Below are 12,369 nucleotides of genomic sequence, written 5' to 3'. Positions count from 1 at the left end.
TTTCAAGGCAACATCTCTTTCCTCTCTATAAGTAAGATGTTTATAAGTGTGTATATATTTGTGCATAGACACAGCATCCAACAGATACTCATCTATAAGTAGGATATTTGTGTGTGTGTGTGTGTGTGTGTGTGTGTGTGTGTGTGTGTGTGTGTGAATATACGCATCATCCAATAGATACGCATCATGGAAGATACAGTATTTTCCACAACATATTCTGTAAATTCCATTTACATCTGTTTGCCAGGGACTCAACCAGAATCAGTCATGCGCCTTACAGGATTTCCTCTGTCTCCAGTGAGCTGTGGTTGTCTGTTCACACAGAAAAATGGGTTCTAAAATACATAACTGATGGTTGCGAGCGAATGTAGAACTTGCCAACCGTGGTCTTCACATGGGGAAGCTAGCTGGGCATTCTAAATGAAGGTCTTTCGATTTCAGTGTCTTTAAGAATGCGTTTCGGTTTTCTACCTTGACTGCCACCTCGGCAGTATTTTAGGGGTACATTTATTAATTTTTTTCCAGTATTAAAGCCAGAGTATTGCTGAAGTCTGGAGTTGTCAGTTCAGAGACAGTCTATCTCCCTTTATTTATTCATTTTACATTTTAATGGGAATACAGTTACCTCACTTTCTCCATCCTTCTTCTCCCCTAGACTGCCCCCTTTTTAGAAAGGGACCCTTTAGCTGCTAGGGCTAGGGTAGACTGTTTAGATTCTTAGAGAAACATTTCTACCACTTTATACTTAAGCTTTTAATCTATTTACTTTATTTCAACTCTTTTCCTTTGCTGCCTACTTCCAGAGATAACTTTATCCCCCATTCTGAGTCTCTAGAATTTGCATTTTAAATTTGGTTTCTGTTCTCAGTGTAAAGTCTCAGTTTTCTTGCTTTATACCAAGACAAATATCCCTCTGCAATCTGACCCTCAGCTTCCAAAACCGTGTAACTACTTTTTCCTTTTAGAGTCTCCTTATTCTTGAGCTTCGTGATTTTAAAAGTGTCTTGGTTGTTTTTCAAGCATCCCCAGGAGACTTAAGTCAGATGCGAGTGTTCAACTCACTGTATTTACCCATGATAGCATTTCAAAGTAACATACTTTACAAAGACTGTGAACAAATACAGCATTGTGAACTATAAAATAAATAAGTCCAAAATATACAACAGCAATTAAAATGAAACTGAGAAATGATTCAGATATCACAAGAAATTATTGCTGTATTGCCCCATAGGTGAAACCTATATGTAATTTTCTTTTCCAAAATTATAAGACATAAGGGAAAGCCATGGAAAATGCCCCCAAAAGTGATTTCTAGAACAATTTAGTAATCCTGTGAATGATAATTCTTTATCCTTAAGGCTAAAAGATAACAGTATTATCAAGTGACGAGGACTTCCCTTGATCTATCATGTAACTAGTACTTCCATAGTGGAACATAAAAAGAAAATAAGATGAGGTTATACTAAGAAAGTGGGCAATTCAACATGGGAATGAGTGTTAGGAGAAAAGATTCAATTGTTTTCTGAAAAAAAAAAAACCCAAGTTACAATTTGTACTTGCGAAGCAAGAGGCAGAAGAGGACTGGGTGACACCTGAGTGACCCTTACTTCTTCAATCCATGTTAATGCCTGCCTTGTCCCTGGAACTTCATTCTCCAAGGAAGCCAGGTGCTCAGTCTCGCCTGTCAGTCTGTTGGCTCTTGTGACTGCTAGCTCTTGTTTTGCCCAGGCAGGTGGAATATGAATGGTTTATATACACCTCTTCCAAAGTCTTTAATTTTCTGCCTCATTAGAAGGCAGAATCAAAAAAACAGTTTAAATGACTAAGGAGCCCTGAAAACAGAGGGAAAGCAATTAAGAATACAGGCCTCCACAATTCATTTAGATGCTAAGAAACTATTAGTTTCAATTATAGAGCATTAGGGTAGGGTTCAGAAGAGCTAATTAGCTTATGCTAAATGACTGTTTCTTGGTGTAGCTTAAAGCCAGTTCATTTACAGCTAGGAGTAGTTGTTTAAAATAATTGTGTTTTGCTAAAGTTATTAAAAATCCTCCCAAAACAAAATACTTGTAAATTTACCTCTTATGTTAAAGAGAAGAAAATTAGGGTGGCAAATAGCTGTTTAGGTATTAAAGGTACTAAACATGTTTCATCACATTTATTTATTGGTGTGTGTGTCCACATGCACACCTATGTATGTTGGCGCATGTGCCACAGCGTGTGTACATGTGCGGAAGCCAGAGGAAAAGTTGTAGGAGTCTGTGCTCCCCTTCTCCCGTGTGGATCCCAGGGATTGGGCTCAGGTCGTCAGTGTTAGTGCCAAGCGTCTTTACCAGCTGAGCTATCTCAGCTGCCAGTTAGTTTTACCAGTGAAATCATTTGAAGTACTAAGACAGTTTGTTTGGGTTTTTTTTTTTTTGAAGAAATTGTGTGGTGAGGAGACACATTAACCATCAGCTTCTTCTTATCATGGCAAGACTGTACCCTTTTCTAGTTTTGTATATTAAAAATTAATCACCCATATATTAGACTGAAAATTAATTAGATGAAAATATATATAATATAAGCAAAGCAAGTTTAAGGAGCCTCGTGGCAGCTTTTATAGATAAGTGAATTCATGATTTTCTCAAAATGAATTCCAGACTAAAATAGTGAGTATGCTCTTGAGATAAAATTTAACTGAGCAATGCTCTGTCTGGAATTAATAACAAACAATTCAATAGCGACAAGAAATGTCTTGCATGAGCTGACAAAGTCCTATTCCGCTGTCTCCGATTAAGCTGAAGAGGCTCAGCTGTTTTGGAGTTTGAGACACCAGATAAGAAATGTCCTTTATAATATATGTGATTCATAAAAGCATGGTAATAGTTCTTACTTAAATGAGTAAATTCCGTAATCCCAGAACAAAGTCCACAATTCCTTATGAAAAGCTCTGCTATGGAGAATGTTGAGCCAGGTTTGTTGTTAGCAGCTGGAACCCCAGGAGTTCAAGGGTAGCCTGGACTGCATGAGATCCGTAATCAAATATGTTTTTACTTAAAAAATAAAATGAAGAGGGGACCAGAGAGATGGCTCAGAGGTTAAGAATACTGACTGCTTTTCCAGAGGTCCTGATTTCAATTCCCAGCAATTACATGGTGACTCACAACCGTCTATAATGAAATCTGGTGCCCTCTTCTGTTATGCAGGCAGAACACTGTGACAATAATAAATAAACAAATATTTAAAAAAATAAAATAAAGAATGTTTAGTTAATTTAGTTGATAATATACCTTGTTTAGAAGCTGATTTTAATGCAAAATTCTTATTCATATTTTCATACAGTCTTTGAACTTCTTTTTTATGGTTCTTTCAAGTCTCATTAGCACACCAGTTTTCTTGGTTCTTCTTGGGGGGGGGCGGTGTCATATGTCTGTGTGCAGGGCAGGAAGCGATTGGCTGGGATATGCCCCTTGTGACCAAGTGCCTGCACATAGGCCACAGAGGATGTCAAATGTCCTCCTCTATCACCCTCCATCTTACTCCCTGGAACCTGGTCTTTCACTGAACCTCGGCTTTGTATTCTCTGCTAGACAGATGGCTAGAAGTCCAAGTGATCTCCTGTCTCTGACCTCTGAGCACTCGGGTTACAGATGCACACGAGCCTTCACAGCTTTTACAGGAGTGCTGAGGAGCTGAACTGGAGTCCACACGCTTGTGCGGCAATCACCGTTACCCACCGAGTCATCTCCCTAACCTCATCCAACATGCTAACTTTCAGTTTTGTATACTCACTTTCATCCCAAAGTCCTATGACATTAATAACTGTCTAAGACTTAGCAGTTACACCCCACTGCACCTACTATAAAGGTGCTTTTGTGAGCTGATAGTTAGCCCCTGAGAGGGTGTGTTCTTTAATGTTCTCTGTCATCAGTGGACTCTTTCTCCGGGACACATATACATAGTGTTTTGCTCCAGGCAGTCTGTCAAATAAATAAGTGGCAATGCCTTTGATGTGCCCTTTGGGAAAGCATCTTGTGTTAGAAAGGACTTAATTCATAAAGATGTATTCCTCAGTGCTTAACAAAAAACTGGAACGTATTTACCTGCTCTTTGGAATGGCATGTATAACGTGTCCATTGACTGTAATTTGTGTTCTCTAGTCCAGCATTAGGCTCTCAGAGACTCACAGAAACATTGTTTCTACGGCTGCCACTGGGATTCAGAGAGAGGCTTTTCGTCTGCAGCAATGCTGGATACATTTTCCTTTTACAAAACCAGACATGCTTCCTCCTACCAACCTGACTGAACTAATGACTCGCTAACTAGAAATGCAACCCAGAAAATGCATAATGAGGGCACAGAGGCTCCCTTCCTTAAAAAGTAAAAGTTATTCGTGACCTTTTTGCCTACTGTAGAGCGTAAATGATGAAATGAAGCCAATGGCAGTTTTTCAGAAACTAAATATCGCTGTTGAAAAGGTGGTGTGGTTCGAGTCACCTGCAACATGGGTCATCTGTTGTCATGTAAGAATATGTAATTCCTACACATATGAGTGAATCGGAAGAGTAGATACCCACTAGTTCACATGGTCTGTGGGTCAACATCTTGAAGCGTTGCTTAGTTATATTGTTCTGTCACTAAATCTGGAGTAAGGTCACAGATAGGACCCAAGTCTGCTGCAGGGGAAAGGTGGGCACCTACAAGTTCACTAGTATAGATGTCACTTGAGTGACCCCACTTTGTATTCTATGTCAGTGACTACTTCCTGGGACAGCACCTGAGAAGCAACTAGAACGTTCTTTTATGAATGATTCTTTCTGGTTACACATTGTCCATTCTGCTTTTGATTTTTTTTTCTTTTCATAAGAAAAGTAAATCCAGTCATGACGCAAAACACGGAGATTGTGTTCTAACCGCGGAAGGGGGTATTAAAGAATCTGTGATCGTGTCAAATTGCTACACTCTCAACACATGGCTAGAAAGTGCCTTACATTTATTCTGGAAACAGTGAACCCAAGGTTTCTCCACAAGTCATAACCAAGTTAATTAGGCAAGTGTTTTGGCCACCCCATTGCCGGGTTCCAGGAACCTTAGTAATTCTTAGACACTGTGAGTCACCCAGCAAGCCAATTCTGTCTTCAAATAACTTCATGCAACTGATTCTTCATTTTATAAAAACACAGCCATCAGACCAGTTGATATAATATGTGCTTAAATCAGTAACTGATTTCTTTTAACTTCTTATAAAAGTATTTGGAAATCCTTTGACATAAAGACGCTTCCGTTTTGTGATGTATCTTTTTCTTTCACAAATGCAGAGAGGATGGCTGTGTTTCTATCCCAACTTAAGCTGCCAGCAGCAATGCTGTCCGCGCAAGCTCATGGGAGACCTGGCCCACCGGGGAAGGATGGGTTACCTGGACCCCCAGGAGACCCCGGACCCCAAGGTAAGGTGCAAGTATAATATTGTATTTGCCAAGTTTTTAATCCTTTATATTTATAACATGCTAATTGCAATTAAAAACATATGTGTGATATGTGTTTAATGACGTGTTGTGAACTATTTTGTTAATATTTTATTTTCTAGTGATAAATATTATTACTACTGCAAATTTAAAACTGACATGCCTGCTACTCTAAGTTCACCTTCATGATATCCAGTGTAACAATAACAGCAATGCTCCCTGCTGCTCTATTGTTATAGAGCAATCCTAGAGTTGCTTCTGTCTCCATCTCACTGCCAGGCAAGGCTTCTCTTCAGAGGGTCTTAAACTGAAGAAAGAGTCAGGAGAGTCTGCTACAGTAGTCATTTGGGGCTAACACCTAATGGGGGGGTTAGAGTGATTGTGTAGTAGAGTTTTGTAGATGGTAACTTTTAAAGTATAGACATAATCTTCTTTTAACTTATATTCATTTCTGAGAATTTCATAAATGTATGCAGAGAAATATAATGATTTATATTCCCCATTCCCCATCCAAGTTTCCCCATGCCCTCTCAATAGGTCCTCCCCAAGTTCCTGTCTTTCTTTTAATGACTCACTAAGTCCAGTTAGGGCTCCCCATATGTGCACAGGTGTAAAGTCATCCCCTAAGACATGTGAGACCTACCAGCGGTCACATCTTCCATTAAGGATGAGTCCTCTCAGCACTTGGGAGACAGAGGCAGGCAGATCTCTGTGAGCTTAAAAGGCCAGCCTGGTCTACAGAACAAGTTCTGGGACAGGTTCCAAAGCTACGCAGAGAAACCCTGTCTCAAGAAACAAAACAAAACAAAACCAAAAAAAAACAAAAACAAAAAAGGAATAAGTCCCCCTTCCCCAGCCTCTGTCAATAGTTCCCTAGTAAGGGGCAGGGCCCGGAGGTCATCTACTCCATCTATGCCAGAATTTTTAAATAACTTACCTTGGGTAGGTCTTGGCCAGGTAATGATAACTTTTGAACTTTAAAGTGCTGTGGGAACTCCTTCAGTCAATGGCCTTTAAGATGCTGGACCACTTTGGGTGTGGTCTTGGGTACAAATGCAAAAACATGTGCATCCTCTTGTCTGCTGGATTCGGTTCCTGTTCCCCATCCGTGCAGAGGACTGTTGATCTATGAGTCTACCCCAAATAAAAAAAAACCTTTATTAGACTTCATTCTGAGCTAGTGTGGGACTGCTTTATTGAAATTGTCTACATCTGGCACCCAACGTGGGTTTATTGAATCCTCTACATTAAAGGATACTTTGTATGACCTCTAAAGTCTCTAAAGACAAACTTAGGTTGGCAGGAAAAAGAAAAGGAAGTGAACCACTGATGACGACTGGAGAAGACAAATACTCTCAAATTTTGCTTGATTCAGTTATTCTGACACAGCTATTCTGTAAAATTGTGGTTAGCAATCTGCAAACTGACTAGATAGGTCTGCATTCAGACGATTCATGCATTCTGACAGAGAAATGCCGAGTTTAGTATGTCTGAACCATGATAAACAAGACTAGAGAAATTTTAGCCCTAGGAACCTCTGCTACCACCAAAGTTATTCCTAAGCATTCTGGGAAGTTTACCTTGCTGGAGTTGAATTAAATTCTACTCTGGAATCCATTTTAATTATCCACCTTTCCAAGTCCTGTACACAACAGGGACAGAACAGCAGCCTCCAGTAAAACCATTCTCAATATTGGGCACAGGGCCCCACTTCAGGAAGAAGATGGACCCCCGGTTTTTAGATTCTGGCTGAACCCTAGAATGGATCCCACTCAGCCCCAATTCTCTGCTAGCCTGTGGAGGAAACGGGAGGCCTTCGTAACTGACCCATAGATACTTCAGCTTGGCTTCTTCAGCTTACTAGAGGCAGTTGTCTCTGGGCATTTGGAGGCAGTCAGTGTGGAGATGGGGGAGCAGTAGAAACAAGAGGCACTGTCAACTACTGAAGGCATAGCAAGGAAGGATGTTGCTAGTGTGAGTGGTCAGCTTGCCATGGTTGGAGCTCCAAAAGAAAAGCCAGTTGGTCTAAAGGCAAGGCAGCACAGAAAGACCTGGAAAGATGAGCTAACCGATCAGAAGATGAGAACCATTTGGGTCATGCTGTCAGGAGGCTGACTGTGGGATGCTTACATAGACTGGTGGTTGAAAACTAAGCAGAACTTTTGCACACGTGTGGATCTGTGGTCAGGGGTTGAATATCCAGTTCTAGCCACTCGAGCACAGTGCTTCAATCTTCTGCAGAGATCATTATTTCCTGATTGTTCGTGTCACCCATGAGTCTGTCCAGGCTCAGTTCCCATTCCACAGTGGACAGCCTGGAGGAAGGGGCTACCACAAAGCCCCCTTGCCAAGCTCCAAACTCACAGCAAAAGAAACCTACTGTACCTGATAACTGCGAAGACGTGAGTCACACCGAGTTCAGTGGGAAGTCCGCATACGAGTTGGCCTCTATGCTCACTTTCAAAACCACTATTGTTTTCTTAAATATCTGCCAGGCCTCCTTAGGCTTATTCCCCAGGGAAAGGGGAGTGCTCTATTCGCCCATTCTGCAGCCCCACGACACAGGACCATCAGACACGGCAGGGAGTCAGGTCAAAGCAGGAGCTCAGTTTATTACTGTGAGTGTCAACTTATATAGGTTAAGCTGCATCGTGTGATGTGGGGGTACCTCCAGCCAATGAGAGACAGCCAAGCCCTACCTCTGACTGGAGGGCCGTCTACCTAGATATTGCTGTCTCATCCTCTGTAGCTTTGAGACTATCCCTCAAACTCGAGCCAGGCTTTTCTCTTCCTATAGGCCTCGAGGTATAGGCTCAGAGATAATTTTGGCCCAACAAATATCCGTCTTCCATTTATCGTAGGTCAGGAGGTTTGACTCGGAGTTGAAGAAAAGGGAAGTGTGCAGACTCATAGGTAGTCTTCTGTGTGTATACACTTATTTTTTTTTATAAATTTTATTTTTTCCTTTTCTTATTTTACTCATTTTACATACAACCACACTTCCCCCTCCCTCCCCTCCTCCCATCTTCCCTACCTCCCTACCCCCATCCTCAGAGAGGCTAAGGTCTCCCATGGGGAGTCAACTAAGCCTGACATATCAAGTTGAGGCAGGACCAAGTCCCTCCCCATTTACACTAATATTGGGTAGTTATTATTTCTTATTCATTGAGTCTCTTCTGAAGTCAGAATGAGTGAGAACTGGAAAGACCTCTAAATGTCATCTGAACATGCGATACTCAAACCACATGAAGAGCAAGCCAGGTTAATACCAGTAGAAAATTCAGATGGATCCTTCAAACCTTTCTAGTCCAAGAGAATATACAAGATGGAAAATAGAGTGACCTGGTAAAACAGAGTTCCGACTGGAGTCACTTTCCCACACACCCTCATCGCTCCAGGCACCTTCCCAGGTGATTTGGAAGGTTCTGTCAGGGGCAACTCTAAGTAAACAATATCGGGGGTGGGGGTATTGAAAACAAGACTCATATTCGCTACACAGCCAACTGAGGAGCCATCCTTTTGCAAGAGATTTTTGTGGCTTTAGCCTGCTGCTGTGTGCACATCACAGACTACGACTTCTAATAGAGATCTGAGTGCAATTCTTGAGTTTGAAGGAATTCCCCACATGATTTCCGGTTTTCTTTAAGGCAAGATCTACTAAAATGGACACAGCTTCTGTCCCACCAGAGTTTCTGACAACAAACACACTTAGAAGTTGTTGCCTCAGTTTGTTTCCCCCGTGGGGCTTCTGACAGTGAATATCGCTGTTTATTGACACTCCCGCTCTTTGTAATGTTAAATTTGCCGGAAATACAGCAGAAAAATAAAGTTTGCAGAGATGGGGGTTGATCTGGTGGGCTTTTTAAAAAGAATTTTGCTGATAGTCATCAGCAAATGGTGTGCTGATGATCCTGAAAGCCACAAAGAAATCTCATGGAAGAAGGTATGGGAGAGGAGGGAGAGGAGAGAAGGAGGAGGGGGAAGAGGGGGAGGAGAAAGGGGACAGGGGGGAATAAGAGAAGGTGAGAAACAGGTGAAAAGGCAGCAACCACTGTCTGCTTTTTGTTGCTTCTCTGTGAGGGCATTAGAAATGGAAGGTTTTCCCTGGTAACAGGGAAATAGGAAGTTCTCAGAGGATGAAGCCACACGTATTCCTTCAATGCTTTTCTCTACTCAATTTCAAAAGCAGGGCATGGGCAGCCAGGCCAACTTAAATGCTGTTGACTAGATTAGCCCTCTTCATTGTGACAAGTGAGGTCAACAGAAGGTTGACGTGCAAAACACAGTGCAGAAAGGAACAGAAAATGTCTCTGCTGAGCTGTATCTCAGGGCACACCCGTCACCTGGAACTCTCTCTGAGGGTAGTTCACTCTTAGGAGTTGCATGAAGGATGTATGAGTTCTTAACCATACTTGTCAGAAAAGAAAGCCATTTTTAACTCAAATTAAGTGACAATTTGAAATACGGACAATCAATGGGGTCCTTTTATTACCTTCATTATCTTATATAGTTAGTGAGGAATTAAAAAAAAAAAACTAAGACCTTAAAAACTGTCCTGTGCTTATTCTGCAAAGCAGGATTCTTTAGAAGCAAGGAAGAAATTGATGTGAAGCCATCAGGAATGTGTCCAGGGAGGGGGAGGCTATACTCTTATGAAGACTTACTAATGAAAGCCCGAGGGTGTTCTTCCAGGAACCCAGTCTTCTTAAAGGATAGTGGAAGCTTATTGGGAAAGATGCTAAAGGGGACCCCGTTTTGTCCAAATCCTCTGAGTCTCCCGAGTGGGTGATGACTGATGTCTTATTAAAGCCAAAAGCGGTTCCGTTGAATTCTCATGTTAGCCCTTCTGCGGAGCTGTGGTAGTTGCATTCCCACTGTGCTGGAGGAAGTATTGCTCGGCGTTCTGTCACTCCTGGAAGGGGGCTGCAACACGGGGCCCGATTGCCACAGCTCAAGAACGTGAACCTGAAAAGCCTAACCCAGCAGAAGTCTAGATAAATGATGGCAAGCTTTCCTAACAAAGCTCACTTTCTTGGGTGAGCTTTTGTGGAAGCATTTTCACAAAATGTAGTTAATTTTTTTTAACAGCAAAAAAAAAGAAAGACTTGTTTTAAAACCTTGAGAAATAAGTTGGCATACTTAAATGCTTCTCTCATTTCAGAAAGAACTTTGCATGTCGAGTTATCCGAAGATAATAAGGAGGAGGAGGAAGAGGAGGAGGAGGAGGAAAAGGAGGAGGAGGAGGAGGAGGAGGGGGAGGAGGGGGAGGAGGAGGCAAAGGATCTAGTCCTACCTACCCACTCCCATCAATTTTAAGAGGACAATACTGGGAGTCATTGCTCTTCTTTTTGAACTTTTATAGTTTAGGTAGCATCTGCTTCTAAGTCAAGGCAAACCTCTTATTCCCCTGTATTTAATGCGGTGGCCCATAGAATGGCTGACAGTCCTAGGATAGTTCTGACCGAACAAAACAATTAGCAGTGGTGTCCTTTGGAAACCAGAGGACAAGACTGTCAAAATGGCTGAAGGGCTCAGCAGTCGATTAGTGAACCAGAACCAGGGAGGCTGAGCACAGTGTGTGTGTGTGTGTGTGTGTGTGTGTGTTTGTGTGTGTGTATCCATATGAAAGCAACACCCTCAGAAGCCAGGCTATTTTCTGAGCTCATGTTGTGTATATTGCTGTTTCTCTCATCATATATTAATCATCCATTTCACAGTTATCATATAGTAAACATAAATACCAAGTTGGGTACAATGAAACATGGAGGGTCTCACAGATACACAGCTAATATATAAAGTGCCAACAAACCAAGCTTTTAATAATGAGAATTTATCATTATAGATAATCCTTAAATATATTGTTCATATCTCCTCTTATATATTTGTGATGGGTGTGTGAGCCCTCTTCAACAGAAATTCTGATGGAGTCTAGATACAGGAAACAGGAAAGAAATATACAGAAATAATTCTATTTCATATGAGAACAAGACAGCATAAGAATATAGACTTTATGAAATAAAATAATCAATTTATTAATGATAATTAAATGAAATAAAAGGAACAAACAACTCATAATTTCAAGATTGGCAAAATACAAATTTGAGTCAAATTAGTAAGATAACAACACAAAAATGTTTTACTGTAAAAGTTTATAAATGTAAAGGGCCAGAAATTTTATCTGCCACAATGTGAAAGATTGAGAAGTCTCCAAAGTACTTACAATGCATTTTAAAGATTAATTATTATTATTATTACTATTATTATTTTGTTTTGGGTTTTTGGGGTTTTTTTGTTTTGTTTTGTTTTGTTTTGTTTTTTTTGAGACAGAGTTTCTCTGTGTTAACAGTCCTAACTGTCCTGGAACTAGCTTTGAAGAGTAGGCTGGCCTTGAACTCACAGAGATTCACCTGCCTCTGCCTCCCAAGTGCTGGGTTTAAAGGCGTGTGCCACCACTGCAGGGCCTACTTTTATGATTTTTAAAAGTAATCCTCACTATCCAAAGCTTGGTTTATTTAAACTTTACATATTAGCTGCATAGTTATCAGATCCTCCGTGCTTTACTGTTCTCATTCGTGTCTCATGTATGATAATATGAAATGAATATTAATGCAAGATGAGTGAAGAGACAGAATGCCTCGGAACACGGTACTTCCACGAGCATGCCAGGGTTGAATACTCATGTTTCCATATCTCTCTTTGTATTTATCTCTATTGCAGGCTACCGAGGACAGAAGGGGGAAAGAGGAGAACCTGGGATTGGGCTGCCAGGGAGTCCAGGCCTTCCTGGATCTTCAGGTAATAGACATATTATCCTTAAGCATGCAGGCCTCTAAAAGATGAGCCTCTTCTCCCCTGTGGGCCTACCTGTTCAGTGGAATGGCCCATGGCAGCTGGAGAGAGGGAGATAGGCAGGATTGCATGT

The 12,369-nt window shown here is 41.2% G+C and overlaps 1 protein-coding gene across 1 annotated transcript in view; it reads left to right on the top strand.

The window, feature by feature from the left end:
* Nucleotides 1-12,369, top strand: part of Col19a1 (collagen type XIX alpha 1 chain) — a 324,015-nt gene that overhangs the window by 303,944 nt on the left and 7,702 nt on the right. The window contains exons 47-48 of the mRNA XM_087898047.1: nucleotides 5,301-5,429; nucleotides 12,165-12,242. Of these exons, the coding sequence (XP_087754173.1) occupies nucleotides 5,301-5,429; nucleotides 12,165-12,242 (207 nt within the window). The remainder of the gene's footprint in view (nucleotides 1-5,300; nucleotides 5,430-12,164; nucleotides 12,243-12,369) is intronic.

The sequence above is a fragment of the Myodes glareolus genome, chromosome 18, assembly GCF_982192425.1.
Source record: "Myodes glareolus chromosome 18, mMyoGla1.1, whole genome shotgun sequence".
Classification (NCBI taxonomy): domain Eukaryota; kingdom Metazoa; phylum Chordata; class Mammalia; order Rodentia; family Cricetidae; genus Myodes; species Myodes glareolus.
Note: the sequence above shows the minus strand (reverse complement) of the source record. Positions and strands in the feature narration are given on the sequence as shown.